A 17,381-nucleotide genomic window follows, 5' to 3' on the forward strand; every position below is an offset into this window, starting at 1 on the left:
CGCCACCGTGCAAACTCGCCTAAAAAAGGGACCGTCGAAGGAGAAACGCGACGAAAGGAATGACGCACTTCCATGAAAAACAAGGCGTACTTTGTTTCCGAAACATGGCCGGCGCTAACGCTAGCGGTTCAGGTAAAACGGTCGTGACAAATTCACAGAAAATTAGCATCGCGTTACGGGACTGACATTTGCTCATAAATCACAAATACGCACGCATAAACGCCGCAGTAACACCGCCAGTCGATACGCCGACGGGTTCCTCTTCCAAAAGGCCGAGGCGGGCGCAGCCGGATTGTTTCCTCTTGCTATGACTCAACTCAAGCGCCGCTGTCGACAAAGCGCCGGACACGGAGCAAAAAGCATTCGTACGACCGCAAACGATCACTTCCTAAGGCATAACGAAGGCGGACGGGAGAAGACGCTAAAAACATCAAGTCTCGCGCCGAGTCAAAAGCCAAAGAATAAAAATGACTTTGTCTCGCCGTGAATCCACCACGGGATGAATGAGTCGGCGGAGACGAGGCTCCGCCGCCGTTCAGGTGGCGCGGCGGAGCGCAGACACGGGCTCGCGCGGTCTGCTTTTTGACGGCCTTCTGCTGCCACGCTGTGGCCACCGATGGAAGGAGTACGCTTGCCGGATACGGGCGGCTGACTCCAAACGCACCGACGGCCCTTTCGCTAAGTGCAAGCCGTTGGGGAATTCAGTCATTCGCACTTTGGGGTGAATGACCGAGCCGTGAGACTTACATCAAGTTGGATGACGCTTCTCCACTCCTTCGCTCAACAGCGACAAAACGGGGTCTGCCCCCGACCCCCCCCCCCCCATCACCCAAAAAAATGGCATTCCCCTTTTCAAGGTGGCAACGTGATAACGCCGAGAACGTCAAAGCGTGACTGGGTAGAAAGCAAAAAATTGTCGGGGTGGTCGTTCACGTCCATGATTGCAAGACAACAATTCTGCTCTCTGTATTGGAAGTGAGGCAGCTCTCTTCTCTTTGTCATTTCATGTCAGCCGTGAGCCTTTGGGCTTGATTCGTGATCGCTACTCTCGTCTATTATACTGCAGCTGTGTAAGCTCAAAAAGCAGATTTGTTTTTGCAATTTGGACCGCACGTTACCATGCTTTTTTTTTTCAAATTAAAACTCGACTAAAATGGAGCATTTTCGAAAAAACCAACAGATACAAACGAACACGCCCGCTAAATGAAATGCAAGAAAACTCCAAATGAAAAAACCAACCATCAAACTATGATCCGGGAAGGCTGGTGCTGTGCGGGCTCCCTCTAGCGGTCAGCACGCAAACACTTTTTCAACGATGCCTTTTTTTTTCTTTTTTCTTTTAATCCAGCACTGTAGAGGAAATTTGGGAAGAGCCATTGAGAGGTCTTGAATTCATTTGCAGATCATGTTTGAGCCCTGAATTTATTAGAGGCACAATACACTGGAAGCGAATATTTCTTTCCTTCCAGTTTTGAAGCGCTCGTCACCAAAGCGTTACGGCGGATTCCAATCAAAGTTCCTTTTTAGGAACGCAAAACTGCGTCTTGGGCCGAGTACATTCTGGTGACGCTCTACTGATGGTCACGGCTTTCCGAGCGCCGCCTTCCGCGAGCGGGAAAGTCACCCTCTGCGGACGATTACAAAGAAGGCAGAAGGATGAAACGTGCGCGCGCTTCACTTTCACGCAATCCGTCGCCTCGACGCTTGGAGGGGGGAATTCGGCGACTCCGGCTTTTGAGCCAGGATTTCAACAAATGCGCCACCAATCGCAGACTGCCAAATCAGAGCGCGAGACAGAAGACGGGCGACGGCATTAGGAGCGAGGCCGCGGAGATGCGGCCGTTTCATTTTCGGAACCCGCGGCGAGCCTCGCCCCGAAACGGCCGCGGCTCGGAAGATCCGCGACGGCCGCCGTGGCCGGCGAAAAATCCCGTCCGCCGCCGAGTCCGTCCCCGAGCGGCTAAGCTACGAGATGACTTGTGGATTCGGGACGGGTCGGAGCGAGTCGCGCGGGGAAGACGGCCCACCCGAGCAAAGCCGACGCGACGCGACGCGCGCGCGGGGCTCCGGTTGCGCCCGTGACACCGGAGAAGCAATTAGCGCGCCGGGGCTGCTAACGGGGTCTCGGCTTACCCCGCACAATAGAAAGGCCCTCAATCTTTCATGCCGACCGTCCGCGCGCCGTCTGTCGCCCCCTCCGCCGACCGCGCCGAGCGAGGCGAGTCGGACGAATCCTTTGCGGCCCCCCCAAAACAGACACGGAACCGCGGGCGTTCTCCGGCCGACGGCCCGTACGGCAACGACGCGCTCGACTTTGGAGCCGGCCGAAATCTTCAGTCGCGGCGAGAAACGAAACGCGTCTCCTTGTCAAGCCGGCGCGGTGCGCGGACGCAAAAGGAAAGGGAGCGCTTTGACTCACAAATTTGCGTTTCAGCTTGGCCTTGCCGCCGCGGGCGGCCTTGTCCCCCGAGCTGTCGTCGCAGTTCATGTCCAGGTGGTTGTCGGCGGAGACGCTTTTACGCAGGTGCGCGGCGCGTGCCCGCAAGTGAGAAAAGGGCGACTGGGAGCGGGCTGCGGCTCCCCCCGGCTCCGCTTCGTCTTCGCCCTCCATGTCGTCGTCCTCCGAGCGCCACGCTTCGCCTTGAAAAATCAAATCAAATCTAAATCAACCGCAAATAATCATTCGGCTGGGAGCGATGGCCTCGCTTCCGGAGTCGGTCGGCCACATTGAATTGGACGTGCGGCAAAATTCCATTCGAGGGGTCGATGAACAACGTGGCCGTCTGCTTCTATTCGACGGGGGAAAGGGACAAGTACTCCCCGCCCCCCCCCCCTTCCACATTCACACAGACAACAAATGACGTGGCTACGATTGGCACATTTTTTGCTGCGCGACTCATGTCACGGTCGACGCGCCGAATGAAAATGGCTCTTTTAGCGACGGGGAGAGAGAGGCAGGAAGTCATTCGTTTGCCGCCTCGTCTTCCGGCGGCGAGCGTTGACGCGCGTTCGCTCGCCGGCCGCCGAGTTGACCACAAACGCCGACCTTTGTCAAATCCGCATCCGGTCGGTATCCGTTCCGAGGAGGCCCGCTCCGAACCTTCCCGAATGACACGGCGGTCGTGTCATCAAGCGTCTCGCTTTGGGAAAACGCGCACTTCAACTCGATGGCGTCCGCAATAGACTGCGGGGCCGGCCCGATCCGAACGAGACTCACGGTGCCTCGGCTTTACCGAGTGTCACGCGCGCACAAAAAGACAACGACAACAAAGTTTGAGCGGCGGCGGCGGCAAAATAATGAGCAAGAAGGGGAGACGGAAGCGCAGCGGCATTCTGGTCAATGACGGCGGTTGCTAGGCAACAAGGGGCCACCTTTCCTCTCTCCATTTGGATATTTTTACAAGAGAGCGGTGGCGGCGGGGGGGGGACAAAGACACCCGGCGTAAAATACAAGTCATTCATCAGAGGACGAAGCGCTTTTGCATAATCGCGGTCGTAGGCCAGAACGCCAGGTCGAGGCGCACCTCTGACTTTTGTCCCCTCGGGGCGGTCGTATCGCTGACTTTGGGAGAACGGGAGCTTTTCAGGAAGCCTTAAGAGCCCTTCCAACGTGGAGCGGAGCCCACGCCTACGTGCCGGAAAGCTCTTAAAGCGCACCGGAAAAGGATCGGAAGGCAACAAAAGGCGATCCGGGGCTCACCCGCGGGCGGCGGCGGCGCGCGGGCTTTTGGGCTGCCGGCGGCGGGTGGCTTCTTTCGGCGAGGGGGACTTCCGCCGATGAGGTCCAAAGGCTGGACTCTGGACGCGCGCGGGGACTGGGGGATGCTGGGTAGGGTGCGCGACTTGGCCAGGACGGGTCTCTGCAACTTCCTTTCCAGCGACCTGGTTGGGAACAGAGCAAATGGGATTGCAAACAACGATCCAGACGGAAATAAAAAAAAAAAGAAAAAAGAAATCATCAAGCACGCGGGACGGCTTCTTCCGGCCAGCCGTCAAGCGCCCCTTGCCGGCCCGGCCGGAGGAGTGGCCCGGATGGCCTTCTGGCAGAATGATTAGCAAGCGCTCGCGCGCCTTTTCCCCAGACAGCCCCCACCACCCGCCCCCGCGCAAAAGCAGTTTACTGTTAAGGAGCGACAAGAGAGCAGTTGTACAGATCAATGGCGAAATGGCTTCCACCTCGACATCATCAAGTCGGAGGCCATTTGGGAAAACAAGCAGCGGAAATTGCTTTTCTTTCATGCCACCAAAGCGCCCGGCGGGAAGCCAATCGATCGGCGTCGGCGCTCAGTCCAATCATCTGCGGATGATCGGCAGGCGCGAGACCGTTCGACTGCTCCGGCATAGAAAGCGGACCCCCGACGAATGGAGACGACCCCGCGGCCCATCCGTTTCCAGCGCACCGAGTGAAACGCGCTCAAGCGCTTGCGAGCGCCGTGGCGGCGAGCGCCGCTTTGACTGACGATGGGGCAATTACACACAAGCTGCGTTTGTCCGGGAACAGTGGGGATCGGTCGCCTTCCGTTTGCGAGACGGCCCGCACGCGCCGCGGGGCTTGTGACCTCCGCCGAGCGCGAAAAGCGGGAGGCCGTGTTTTGATGGATGAGAAGAAAAACAAAACAAAACAAGAAGACGACGTCAATTGCCGGGTGCCGCCGAGATTTGCGCAGCGGTTGAGCGGCCGTGACTCGCCGGCTTCGATTTTTGGGGATCCGCGTGGCTACTCCGTTCGGGCGAAAGAAAATCACAGATTTGCCCACGGCACCTTTTCTGAGTCACGAGTCCATTTTTGGGGGGCAGCCTGTCAATTGGAAAAGGAAAACAACACATCGGACACCGCGCCGTCAATTTCGAAATCCGGCTTCTAAGCCTCAAATGACGTCCCGATCCGTTTCTTTGACCTCGTGTCGACACAACGTGATGCGGGGTTTTGGTATGGCTACCGCCCATCGACACTGAACGGCGAAAAGTAGATGACCAGTCGCGTGAAACGAACCGTCGGCTTTGCTTTCCAAGATGGGAGCGCGCCGAATCCAAGCCAGTCACTTTCAAAGGCAGCCACGGCGTGCTACGTATTCAGATATGTGATCCGCAACGCTCGGATACGCGCGTTTCCCTCTTGCGAACGGAACGCGACGCCGCTCGAATCATCGCGGCCGACAGCATTGACCGAGCCGTGCATCCGACCGTCTTTTCTTGGAGGGATGACTTTGAGGCCCCCTCCGGTGTTCCGATTTGACGTCGGCGAGCCTCGACGGGGGCCAATACCAAGCGTCATCGATTCAAGAGCGAGCGGAGATTCGGCGCTCCGTGGAAATCACGAGGGACTCGTCGTGGCCTCGCAGTACTGAGGTTCGGGGTTCCGAGCGCGCATTCGCGTCAGCCTTCTTGGGCTCGAGCCGGCCATTCCGAAGAGCGGCGCTCGCCGAAGACGGACGCGCGCGGGCCGACGGGTTACCTGGCTTCCGCCGCCGTACAGCAGTAGCTGCCGCTCCGCCGCGAGCTCCTGCCGGCGCGCGGCTCCTCCCGAGACTTACGCCGATTAAAGTAGTCTGTGAGTTTCCCGAAAGTGGCCATGGCGGCCGGTTTCGGGGCTTTCCCGTCGCCTCGGGCCGAGCCGCCTCGCCGACCTGCCGACTCGGCGTCCGGACTCACTGGGGCCGGGATGAGGCGGCGCGGCTCGGCGACGGCCGCGACTCGGAGTCCTCCCCTCGCGCAAACCTCTGGATGTAGAGAAAAAAGAGGGAGCAAATCTCCACTCTGCCGCTCTCCTTTGCTACCGCGCACACGGCCGGTGTCTCAAAATAGTCACGTTGGGAAGTGTCTCCCGACGCAAATGGCAGGAGCGCTGCGGTGCCCCCCTGAGGAGGAGGAGGAGCGGGCGGAGGCGGCGAGAAGAAGCCAGACGGGAGGGAGGCGAGGCATCGGCGGCAGTCCTCGCGCGGCGCACTGAAGCCGAGGGGCTGCGACGCTTGCCCGCCCCAACCCCGCCGCTCTTGTTTTTCTCGTCTCCGATTCTTTCGCAGTGCCCTCCGGATGAGCGCGGGCGACGCCTCAACCAATGGGCAGAGTCTTCCGGCCGTCTGACGGCGCGCGAGCTTTTGCACAGCGGCCCCCCCCCCCTCCCCCCCGACGCTTCGCGAGGCCCCCGCCCCCGCCGAGCTGCGCGGTCTCGCTCGTTCTCTTCATCGGCACCAAATGCGCAGAGGCAGCGCTTGGCGGCGAGCGAGCGGACCCAAACGGCCGCCACCCCGGATTGCGCGTCTTCCTCGCGCGGCGGCGCCCATTCTCGACGCCGAAGCAATTCGGACGTGGCTTCGCTTGATCGGCGGCGGACGAGACGGAGGCGAGTCTGAGCAAGGCTCGGGTTCATGTTTACAAGCGACGCCGCGATTCTCAGCCCGATTTCCGGTGCGGCGTAAAAAGGGGTGAGAGGACCTTTTGGATCGAAAAGCCTGGAAAACGGCAGATGTTCACGCCGCTACGCTATGCGCCAGCGTCCCTCTCCTTACAAGCAGACGTAGCAACTAAATCGCCAAGGTGTCGCCGTCGGAGCATCAACCGCCTCCAACTTTTGACCGCAAGTAGGAAATGAAGGGCTGCGTCGCCCTCTAGCGGTCTTTTGGTGCCAACGGGCCTCGGACGCCACGCGGCCGCCCCCCCCCTCGATACGTGAAGCCGAGCGAGCTCATCGGCTTGACGATATCGCCCACACTTGAACGGGCCCGCCGCGCCGCACGGCCAGAGCTCACGGTAGCCACCGGACCAAAAAAAAAAACCCAGACCATTCTCCACTCACGGCGCCATGTCGGCGCTAAAGGACGGGCAACAGCAGCTCCAGGAAACCCCCAAATAGAGTCAGGAAGTACATCTACTAAAGCGCAACGAATACGAGCGCGGTCACAAATATGTCCACTTGTCATCCTAATGACAAGAGCGCCAACGAGCAAAGGCGTGCGATCTCACTTACGCAATGAGTTGCTCCATTCCAGCAAGCCGAGGCGGGAGTGGCCCCCCGGGTTTTTCCGCGTCCTCCTGTGAATTTGGGACCGTCACCTAAGAAAGGCACAAACGGGAGAAATGAACAACGAGAAACAACTTCAACGGTTGAATTGACAGTCCGCGACTTCTCCGGAATGTTCCCGTTCTACGCCGATCGATTTTTGCTTCAACTCGTTGAGACGCGACAGCGCACGGCAAGGAAGAACTTCTTCGCGACCGACAAAGCTTTCGGAACCGCCACCTCGATGACCTCCGGCGAGCAAATGAACGTTGGGGCTCACGATGCGGCAGCGCGGCGCTTGAGCGGGGACGCGGCACCTCTCTCGCTCGGAACCCGCGTCTTCATTAGGCGCGACATCTGGCGAGAGAGGAAACGCCGCGTCCGGTTGCGGGATGCTCCTTTCATCCGCAAGTGCGGACCGATTTCAGTTCGCGACACGCGCCGCCCCTCACTTGTTTGTGAACGAGGTGGGAGTAAATGGCAATACGTGCAACTGTCAAGTCTTAATCTGTAAATTTGGAGCAAGTCTCAAATTTCGGTGGTAAAAATCCAGTCTTGCCTTTATCTTATGTCATTTTCACAAGTCTTGCTCAACTGATCTGGGATCTAGGGGAATGCATTTGGTACGGACCCCCCCCCCCCCAAAAAAAAAGGACAGAAAGACCTTATATCTTTGCGTCGTCGAATTTGGGGAAAGGAAAACTCTGTGAACCCTTGAAAACTTTGCTTTGAATGTAATTTGAAAGGACAAGCATAAAATACATTCGAAGGAAGGTAGATGAGAATATACTACAACTATAGCACCTGGAAAACAACAACAACAAATGCCGTCCGCTTTTGCGCATTTTGGCCTCCTTGGGACACGGATGGAGTAAAGAGAAGACAAGGTGCGATTCAACACTATGACGTGACTCGTTTTTTGTGCCTTTTGAGTCGTGTCATCCTACCCGTCGAGGCGTTTGAATTCACTCCCGACGTGGATGCTAATTTGCCCTTAGCATAAGAACGGGTTCCTCCATTGACTTTGGCGTGAACGCTCGCAGTGTTTTAAAAACGAAGCGCGTTTCGTATTTCAATCATACAATCCGTGTGATTCTTTTGGTTGCGTGCTTAGTTTTAACGTAAACTCCAAATACAGTTCCATGCAACGGGCTGTGGGTGGGCGACACACCTGTTCCGCGAGTACCGTGGCGCATTCGCGGCACTTTCACAAAGTCGGAAATTCATAACGCGACGCGTCAGATGTGTAATTAACAGCGACCCAAAATGGCAAAAGCCACGAGTCGGTCGTTATTTTTGATGAAATGAGGGTTGTTGTTGTTTTTTTTTAATCCCCCAGCAGGACCCCCTGGACTTGAAAGATTTGACAACCCTAACTAGCGCTCAATCAATCCACGTCCTGGAACGTGAGGCTGCGGGAAGCTGCCCGCCTGCCCGTCCCATCAAACATGCAGAAGAAACAGATGGAACTTTGATGTCGGCCCTCGCGCGCGCGCGCTCGTGTTTACGCGCTCGTGTCAATGGGCTCAGAAGGCCCCGCGGCTGCAAACCATAACGCGGCATGCCCGGGCATGCCGCGCCGGGCAAATCATCAATGCCGTGAAATCGTGGCACGCGCGACACGCAACGTACACAAAACAATGGCGGCGTCAGGTACACGTCATGGCTTTCGAGCAACCATGGCATCTAGGACTTTTGTCTTTGTTCTGGAAAACTAATCATTTGAAAACAAACGGATGGCTAACGATACTTGGATTTCGCCTCGAAAAGCCCATTGACGTGCATCAATTTCATGCGGGCGCGGGGAGAAGATGCCAACTCCACGCAGGAAGGCCAGAGATGGAATCGAGCCCAGCATCTCTGCACGGTGAGGCCGATTTGAGATTTGACCGTATATCTAGATAGATAGAGGATGCCGATGAAAAGCGTGGCGCGGCTCATCTTCGAGCAACTTCCCTCGCACAAGAGTACAAACCGCTGTCGATCGCATGAGTCGCCCACTTGGAATGAATCGCACGCATGTCAGCAGCCGATCGATGGGCTTCGCACACGATTGCGTGCAGAAACGTTGCTAGCGGTGACATAAGCAAAGCCTCCCGATTCCCCGCATCAACATACGAATGTTGCTCACGCGAATCTTTGTTTTCCCCCGCCGTTTCCCTTGGGCAGAGAGTACAAACATTTTTGCTCCCCGTCTTCAATTCCGAGTACCGACGCTGGAGTCCAGAAAAACAAGGCTAAAAAGGAACAATGATTTATCAATTCATTGCACTCGTTAATGACGGCGCACGCCGCACGACGCACATTTGATTGGATCAAAGGCTTGTTCAAAGTGACGACAATTTGCAAGCCGCATGAAGTTGACGCAAATGATTTGCCTTCGCGGGCCGAGTCTGGCGCAAGGGCCTCGACTTTGAAACCCCGTTCCACTTTGTCCATCGTTCAAGTCCACGCGCGACGATTATTCGATGAAAAGGACAACTATGCGATTCGTTTCAGCAAGAGCCGTTTCCAAACGTTTCAAAGCCAAAGTCAAAGGATCAAAATTCTGCCAAAATGCAGACAACGCCTGAAAAAATATCGAGCTGAATTTAATTCAGTCAGAAGGTACTCCCGTTCCTTCTTTGTCATTGTGTGCCTGCTAGAAAACAGCAAAGGGCCGACTGAAAGCATCCCTTTCCTGGCCACAGCCGGGTCACAAAGTGTCTCGAATAAACACAGGACACACCTTAGTCCAACACATATTCCTCACACTGGACGACCCCCCCCCAGACCCCCTCCTCCCTCGTTTTGGACCGGAGTCCCTCCCCGTGCTCCTCTTTCCGTTTTGCCAGGAAAACAATGACCAAATCAGACTGTCGTTGCATCCACAACATCAAGCAAAGCACAGCGACTCGGTGTGTTAGTTGTGGAATGTGCACGCTTGTCGGCGGGACGTTGCTTCGGTCGAAAGAGAGATGTTTCACCGCTCAAGCTGCCGTATTTTTGTGTCTCTCCCCCCCCCCCCCCCCCGACGTTCCCTCGGCATTGTCATGACAACAACTTGCACGCGACCACACGAAAGTGCGTTTTCAAGCAACACCGGGGCACGAGTGTGCAAAGTGTCGACGGAATAGTTGCTAAGCGTCCCGGCAAAACAACAAGTGGCGTAACAAGTGTTGACCAACAAAAAAAAAAAGGCGGCGGTGCAGTCCCTTTCGTACCTTTCTTTTCGACGTTGCATTCACTCTTGAAGCGGCGTTCCGATAATATCCCACGCTCCACGGCTTCCACGAGCCGTCCGCTTTCTTTCGGCGAGACTTCTGCACCGGCGTGGACAGACGCCGAGAACCGCAGAGCAGCGCCACGCGTGGGCTCGTTGGGTGAGATTTCCCCGCCCGGGTTGGTCTCAGTTGCCGTAGGAGGATGCTTTGCCCCGCCCGCCTCACTCGCTCCTAGAATGGAAATCACGCCAACCCCGGCGCCGCGTCGTTTGCGTCTGCTGATCGATGGCCACTTTATTCTACCGGGGGTTCAAAGCTCTTCTTCTGAGAATAAATAAAATAAAAATCCGAGTCGATTATGATGAGTGATCGCACAATGGACAATTATCCTAATGAGACGTTTGAGGTTCTCCAAGGGAGCATTTGGGAATTTCGTGGCCAAACCTAATCCTTTGAATTTGACCGGTTCAAACAACCAGGCTATCACCAGCATTAAGAGATAATCCACATGTACGGAATGTTTCACATGTTAAATGACTCTATCCTAATTACATCTAAATTACACCGGGGGCGTGGGCGAAAAAAGACTCTGGGAAATCAAGCTGCATTGTGGTTTATCACAGGTAATACCAATTCCAAAATTAATTTAGACATTTTAGTGTCGCTTGAGTTCATCAAATACCTGGGACTGGACTGCAGAGCAATGATTCTAAAATCGGACTGTGTGTACCGCTCGCGGCACGAGGGCAGACTCGAGTGAGACGCCAAGGAATCGCTGGAAGAAATACGGTATCTATCAAGTTACAATCCAAAAATTATTTTATTAGCATGTTTTTGCCGTCACAGAAAAGTACGCTAATTTGCTTGAATTTTGTTAAAAATGCGCGCCCGCTGCCATCTATTAGAGTGAATGTGAAATTACATTTTATTGTTGTGTCCCCGCACCCCCAAAAAAAGCCAGGCACCAACAAATCCAACCTCCATGTTGTATTTCATCAATTGGATTACAAATTATTCCCATTGCTGATAATGATGTACAACACACACGAACAAACATTTTTCCATTTTGCTTCACAAAAGATAATGCCAGTGTTTACAATCCTAATACTTTTGTGTTACAATTTCTTTCCATATATATATATATATATTTTTTTACATACAAGATAAAATTGTGTCAATTTTTTAATTGGCTAAAAGTTGTGCTCTGTTTTTTTGTATCAATTTACATGGTTTAGTTTTTTTTATGCTTAGGTACATGACATTTCAAACGAAACATGACTTCAGTCAAGATGTTAATCGATATTTAAGACCAGTGTTGATGCTCAAACCGTGTCTCTCAGGAATACTATCCTTTTTGGAATGAAACCTCTCCTCCGCAATAGTTTTTTTTAAAAATCAAAATAGGTGCACATAACGCGACTTGAATTGAGTGGCAGCTCAGCATGTATGGTGTTAGCTTTGAATATCACCCGCAAAAAAAAAAAAAAAAGACCAAACAGAATAGGCATCTCACATTTCTGTGCGGACACAGCAATACATGAATAAATGTGCAAAATGAAAGCACAAAACATGGAAGACATTACGGGGCCAGACGACGTTTAATATCAGATTGAATGTGATTTCACTAAATGAGCTATTTCATTACATTGGCTGGTAAATGAGATTGCAGCGGTGATGAAGCCCCCCCCGCCCACCCCCTTCCCCGGAGCCGCATCTATTGCAAAATCGGAGCCGCATCTATTGCAGAATCCCGGTTTTGTCTCAGATGACAAAACTACAGGCTCAGTAGTTGAATGGCCTTTCGTTGTCATGTGAGAAGTTTGGGTTGTTCTGGCCTTGGTTCCGAGCGTAAGGGTCGGTCTGGGGCCGATCCCGAGCATACGGGTTGTTGGGGGATCGGGATTCCGAGTAAGGGTTGCTCAAGGGCCGGGTTTGGGCGTACGGGTCGGTCTGGTTGCGGGGCCGCGAGTACGGACCGCCGTTCACCTCCTCCAAGTTGTCATTGCGCCACTGTAATTGCAGAATATTGCGTTACCCGCAAATACGGGGAGGCCGTACGTCTCGCTCGGCCTTTGGAATCGACTCGAATACTCACCGAAGTTCTCCCCTGAGCCACCGAGCCGTGGCGGCTACTGCTCGGCGTCATCTCCAGGCCGGTCTCGCCGTCCCAGGCGCCGGCCGCCGTGGCCCGCGGGATCCTGGGCACCCCTGCGCCGGCAAACGGTTTGACGGCCGCGGCCGGCTCGGTCTTGGCCGCGGGTTCCCGCCCGTTGGTCGGCCGGCTCGTCACCAGGGGATCCTTATCGGAGAAGTGGATCACGTCGGGTCTCCCGGCGTCGGGATCGTTCTTCTTTCTCTTGGAGGTCTTCTTTGGAGATCTAAGAGGATCGTTGGAAGAAGGACGTCGCGTTACGGCCTTGAATAACGCCTTTGGATTTCATCCCTGGGATCAGTATGTTCCGGGAAGAGTGGCCATTTCAGCTTTTGGCGCAACGCATTCAACGCAATCGGTAACGCAGGGCGGGTCTCGGATTGGAAACGGGACCGGCCGGGTTGTTGGAATTTCTGCTCGCCAGAAATGACTCGGTCAACGGTTCATCGGCCTACGGAGGGGCTCGAGAATAAATAAAACTCACCGGGTGGACGTGACGATGAGTACGGCGACCGCGATGAGCAGCAGTCCCCCGAGCGCCGAGCCGACGATCACCAAGGCGAGCTTCCATGCTAACGACAGCAACAACAACAAAACGGTTCATGACAACCACAACAGATGGATGGCTTGCACTTCAATGGCGTTTTAGGCTCCTGCATCCACACAGCGGGCTTTTCGAGATTTTCAAAAGTTGTCCAGATGGGCATACTCACATTCGGTGCAGTTAAACCCCGAATACCCAAAGGGGCAACTGAAAAGAAGAGAAAAGAAAAGGTGATTCAAGTGTCATCATTTCAGGGCATTCCATGACAACGAAAGCACCTACTCGATACATTGCCGAGTTCCGTTGGGGGTCTGACCACTTGGACAGGCTGCGGAGGAAAAAAAAACAAACGGTCGCAAATAGATGTGACTGGACACGCACGGTTTGGCAGAGCTGACAAAAGTACTCACGCTGTGCATTTCAAAACAAGTTCAGATAGTTGTGCAAAGTAGCGACTTTCAAGTGGATGTCAAAGTTGACGCGCCTCGAATAAAAAGCCAGATAATTGTGATGGACCAAGATTTCAACAATCGCAACACTTTGCCCACGTTCTATGTGGCCCGGAGTGTGCGAAACAGAAGAGAGAGAGAGAGAGAGATAGATATGACAATGAAGCAGCCACCTTCAAATTCATGACAAGGCCAGCCAATATTTAAAGTGCAGCTGTTCTCATTTGTGGCTTTTCCCCTTGACAGTTTTTGTCTTACCGTCAGCGGTTTGATGCACCCATTTGGCCACAAATCACGACCGGAGCTGGCAAAAGTCAAACAATTGTCTTTATAAGGCCAAGGCTTGACATCTCGCACTTACCAACGCACGCTCTGCGACTGTAGTCCGTCATGACGTAAGCCTCGGAACAGCGGCAGAGGAAATTTCCATCGTCTCCCGCTGAACATGTCGCCGTTTTCTCATCGCAGGGTTGCTTCATACACAGGCTCGTGTCTTGTCGAAGCAAGAAGCAAACGGCAGGGCTCAGATGTAGCTAACTTGCTAGCTAGCGAGCTACCTAGCGAACCGAAACGATCGTCAAAAATATGGATCGTCATCGTGGGAGCCGCGCCGACTACGCCCATTCGATATCCCTATCGAGCTCCCTACGGAATTGCAGGAAACATACATGTGAATGTGGAATCCGCCAGAAGACACGCGTCGCATTCGGAGGCTTTGGCGACGACTTTCACAATGTCCCGTGTTTTGACTCGAGCCGACGTCTGGAAGACCATCTCCACGGAGGCGCCGACGCCAGCCGCGACTCGTCCTTTTGCATTTTCAAGTGACCTGCACGGGCAAAGCCGACGTGAAAAGAAGCAAAACCCGAACGGTGAAGCCAGATCCAAGGAGCCCAATTCTTTGTTGACTTACTTGAGTTCCAACACAATTGAACGCGAGTAGCCAGAACTCTCATTGAAAAGGGAACCAATCTGTGCGGTAGAGAGAAATACGTCATTGATTTATTGATCTATTTTTTTTTTTTTTTTTTTAAAGAGTTTTATCAGCCAATCCCACGTGGATGAGGAAGAGAAATCTGACCTCATCAGAAATTTGCTCCGCGGCACGTTGAAATACCAGCGATGTTTTGTTTCCCATGTCATTTTCGAATGCTATTCCAGGCACTTGCAGTTGTCCGGGAAAGACCTTGGCTGAAAAATGACAATGTATACAGTTCATCAAAACATATATATATATATATATATATACTGTATATAAATGCAATGATATCCATTTCTTGACAACGTCGATTCATTTTCTCAGAATCGGGCATCAAAAAGTGGATCGGAATGCCATTTGTGCTTGTTCACTCAATCCAGTGAACGAACCCCTTGATCGTCACGTTAAGGGCGCTGCCCAGGAACAATGTTGAAGTGTGCGAGGAGCGTCACTAGGATAAAAGTAGTCCTTTGCTGCCATTTCACCAGTACTTGCCAGTCTCACAACGCCGGCTGTCCTCGTCGTAGTAATCACCAGCCATACATAAGCAAACCCGGGTTCGATTGGCACGGGCCTCACACGTGCTTCCGGCAGGACACGGCTGCCGCACGCATATGTCTAGGCGGCAACAAACGATCAGAAAAACATGTCAGCCTTTCCAGCGGTGTTGAAATACTAAAAGCATGGATTACAGTTGTGGTCAAAGAACCTGGATTATCTGTGGGCAGAGGAATTGTGGGTGGACTGACAGAAACGGTTGAGTGCGTAGAATGGTTTTGGCCAGGTGTGGTCGATTGAGCCGGCTCGGGGGTCGTCGATTGAGCCGGGTCGGTCGGACTTGCCGACTCGGGGGTCGTCGGACTTGCCGGGTCGGTCGGACTTGCCGGCTCGGGGGTCGTCGGATGAGCCGGGTCGGTCGGACTTGCAGGCTCGGGGGTCGTCGGATTCCCTGGCTCGGATGCGGTTGGATTTGTTGGGTTCGGTACGACTCGCTGAACCGCATCTGCAAAAATATGGCAACGTCAAAAATGAGAGATTGCGTCGAATCGATTTGGTTCAAAATGCCGCCGAGGTTCCCGGTCGAGCTGTCAAAATGACCACCTGATCCAAAAGAAGGTCTCATTTACAAAAGCATACACGACCGAGCTTAAAACAACGAATGGAACTCTTTCCTGAGCTCGTGTTAGGTGAGGACCTTGTTTTGGTGTGGAGAGGAAGAAAATTGTTTTCTTTTCGCACGCGGTCATAGTTTGCCTTCAGTGGCAGTCTCAAAACACGAGCACCGAACTACACGACGACGATTTTGAGTTTAAAAGGGCGTCAATTACACAACGCGCTTTTCAAGCCCATTGAAAACTAATCAAGCCCCCCAGTCAACCAAACACGATGTCTTGCCTTAAAAAAAAGGCGAGGCTCTAACAAATGGGTCGTAAGGTAGGATTTGATTGCTCTTATCGACACACCGGTCAAATATTTACACGGTGTGCGCTTGTACGAACTCATTCGGATATGGAGTTCCCGGAGAGGGTGCGCAGACCACACCAACCCATTTATTGACTTGCAACGTTTCTTTTGCTTTCCTCTGGAAATGATCAAATTACGAAACATATTGCATCATTATATGATTTATAGAGATGTGCGTGTGTGTGTGTGTGTGTGCAGTTTTTTGTCGATTGTTTTCAGCCAGCTGTCTCACTTCTCCAACAATAAAAAAAAGGAATCGGAGTGAGCTTGAAACCGTCAAGATGAACGCAAGTCAAACATTTGAGCTTTTCTCTGCTTACTCATAAGAAAGCAAAAAAGGAAAGCAGTGGGTACATTTGATTCGATCAAAAAAATCCACCTAAGACAATTCCATTCAAAAAGAAAGGAGTAAGATTACTTACAGGTAGCAAAGAGGCAAAGGACAAAAGCAAGTTTCATTTCTGGCGCCATCAGAGACAAACAACACGTCGAGTTTGTCTCCAAACTCGAGATGATTCTCAAAGGGCCGCGAGTCGGAGAGGTGTCGACGTCCTCTCACCTTGGATGACGACGTGCTGGCCGGGCTACTCACTTTTTAATCATTTGCCACTCCTTCGAGGAGGCTGGGAATGTGTGCACATATCCTCTTTGGGTCCAGGAGACGTCACTTCCTGGATGAACGCGATGTCGCAGCGCACCTGCGCATGCTAATGACAGCCAAGGCAACATTTCACATCCACCAATCCGGTTCGCTAGCTAGCAAGTCGGCAACGGCCGATACATTATACTGTGAAATGATTTGATGCGGTTCCATTCAATGAAAACCCATGTCCCATTTCAAATTGGTTTTCGTAGCATATACACGACGGAGACGGTCTCAACGCTCAGTAAGCCGTAGTGATATTCACCGTTTGAGAATACGTCGTACGTGCCCGGGAGTATGGAGATATTGTCCGCGTCTACGAGTTTCGGAACAGTTTCCCCACATAGGACACATAACAACATAAAGCGTTTTGACCGCTATTTGGCACCGTCTGCTAGCATTACGCTAGCTGGAAAGCAAGAGTTTGCTCATACACGCCGGGGGGTGGGTGGTGGGATTGCCTTCCTTTCTTTTGTCTTTTGATGAATTTACGACAGTTCCCTCAGGTTTTCGTGAAACCCTGAGACCACGCCCTCGACAAACATGATTCACAACACTTAAACGTTGCGACTGGAACCCCTGCTGGCCATTAAGTTTGGGCTGGGACAAAGGTGCGGCAAGTGACCTTTGAGCCCTCACCATCACACTGGATTCGTCCACCCACTTTCTAATAATAAACTCATCATGTCGAGTGCGCCGTAGAGTTGGAGCCGGAACGATCCATGTCACATTTGGTCAATAAAAGTGAATTAGAGCCAAGCTGACATCCCGCCATTTGCCGTTATAATGGCATTATCTCAAAGGGGACTTTGATCCCGGACGCTCTTGTGAAGCAACGCACCCCTTAACTCGAGCCCACGTCATCGGGGAGGGAGGGCGTTGGCGGGGGGGGGGGGGGGGGGGGCGACAACCCAGACAACAAGATAAAACCTGATACACTTTAAATA

General features: G+C 53.2%; 2 protein-coding genes across 6 annotated transcripts in view; both read right to left on the minus strand.

Moving 5' to 3' along the window:
• Positions 1 to 10,379, minus strand: part of ankfn1b (ankyrin repeat and fibronectin type III domain containing 1b) — a 47,346-nt gene extending 36,967 nt beyond the window's left edge. For 3 of the 5 annotated variants that reach the window (XR_015104051.1, XM_086138477.1, XM_086138479.1), the window contains exons 1-3: positions 5,456 to 6,113; positions 3,701 to 3,882; positions 2,420 to 2,640 (exon numbers count right to left, since the gene is read on the minus strand). Coding sequence is in view for 4 of the 5 variants with exons in the window: in XM_086138477.1 (XP_085994603.1) it covers positions 2,420 to 2,640; positions 3,701 to 3,882; positions 5,456 to 5,574 (522 nt within the window). In the remaining variant the exon portion in view is untranslated. Of the gene's footprint in view, positions 1 to 2,419; positions 2,641 to 3,700; positions 3,883 to 5,455; positions 6,114 to 6,435; positions 6,688 to 6,967; positions 7,054 to 10,203 lie in introns of those variants that run through there. The other 2 variants (XM_086138478.1, XM_086138480.1) reach the window with 2 other exon arrangements.
• A 1,527-nt stretch (positions 10,380 to 11,906) lies between these two features.
• Positions 11,907 to 15,172, minus strand: LOC147189331 (mucin-13-like). Its single transcript, XM_086099512.1, has 11 exons — positions 15,037 to 15,172; positions 14,823 to 14,945; positions 14,430 to 14,539; positions 14,262 to 14,320; positions 14,017 to 14,177; positions 13,710 to 13,841; positions 13,182 to 13,227; positions 13,069 to 13,106; positions 12,840 to 12,927; positions 12,299 to 12,581; positions 11,907 to 12,213 (listed from the first exon to the last, which is right to left on the minus strand). Exons 2-11 carry the CDS (start codon positions 14,866 to 14,868, stop codon positions 11,986 to 11,988), a joined length of 1,191 nt encoding a protein of 396 aa, XP_085955638.1. The 5' UTR covers positions 14,869 to 14,945; positions 15,037 to 15,172; the 3' UTR covers positions 11,907 to 11,985.
• Positions 15,173 to 17,381: the final 2,209 nt, after the last annotated feature.

Source organism: Hippocampus guttulatus, chromosome 19 (genome assembly GCF_054856545.1).
Source record: "Hippocampus guttulatus isolate MCC_2025c chromosome 19, RoL_Hgut_1.0, whole genome shotgun sequence".
NCBI lineage: Eukaryota > Metazoa > Chordata > Actinopteri > Syngnathiformes > Syngnathidae > Hippocampus > Hippocampus guttulatus.

Coding starts and splice junctions, on each gene's coding strand:
- LOC147189331 (XM_086099512.1), bottom strand. CDS start 14,868: ATGGCTGGTGATTACTACGACGAGGACAGCCGGCGTTGTGAGACTG. Junction 14,540..14,822: donor CAGCCGGCGTTGTGAGACTG/GCAAGTACTGGT, acceptor GTCATTTTTCAG/CCAAGGTCTTTCCCGGACAA. Junction 13,842..14,016: donor GGCGGATTCCACATTCACAT/GTATGTTTCCTG, acceptor TGCTTCGACAAG/ACACGAGCCTGTGTATGAAG.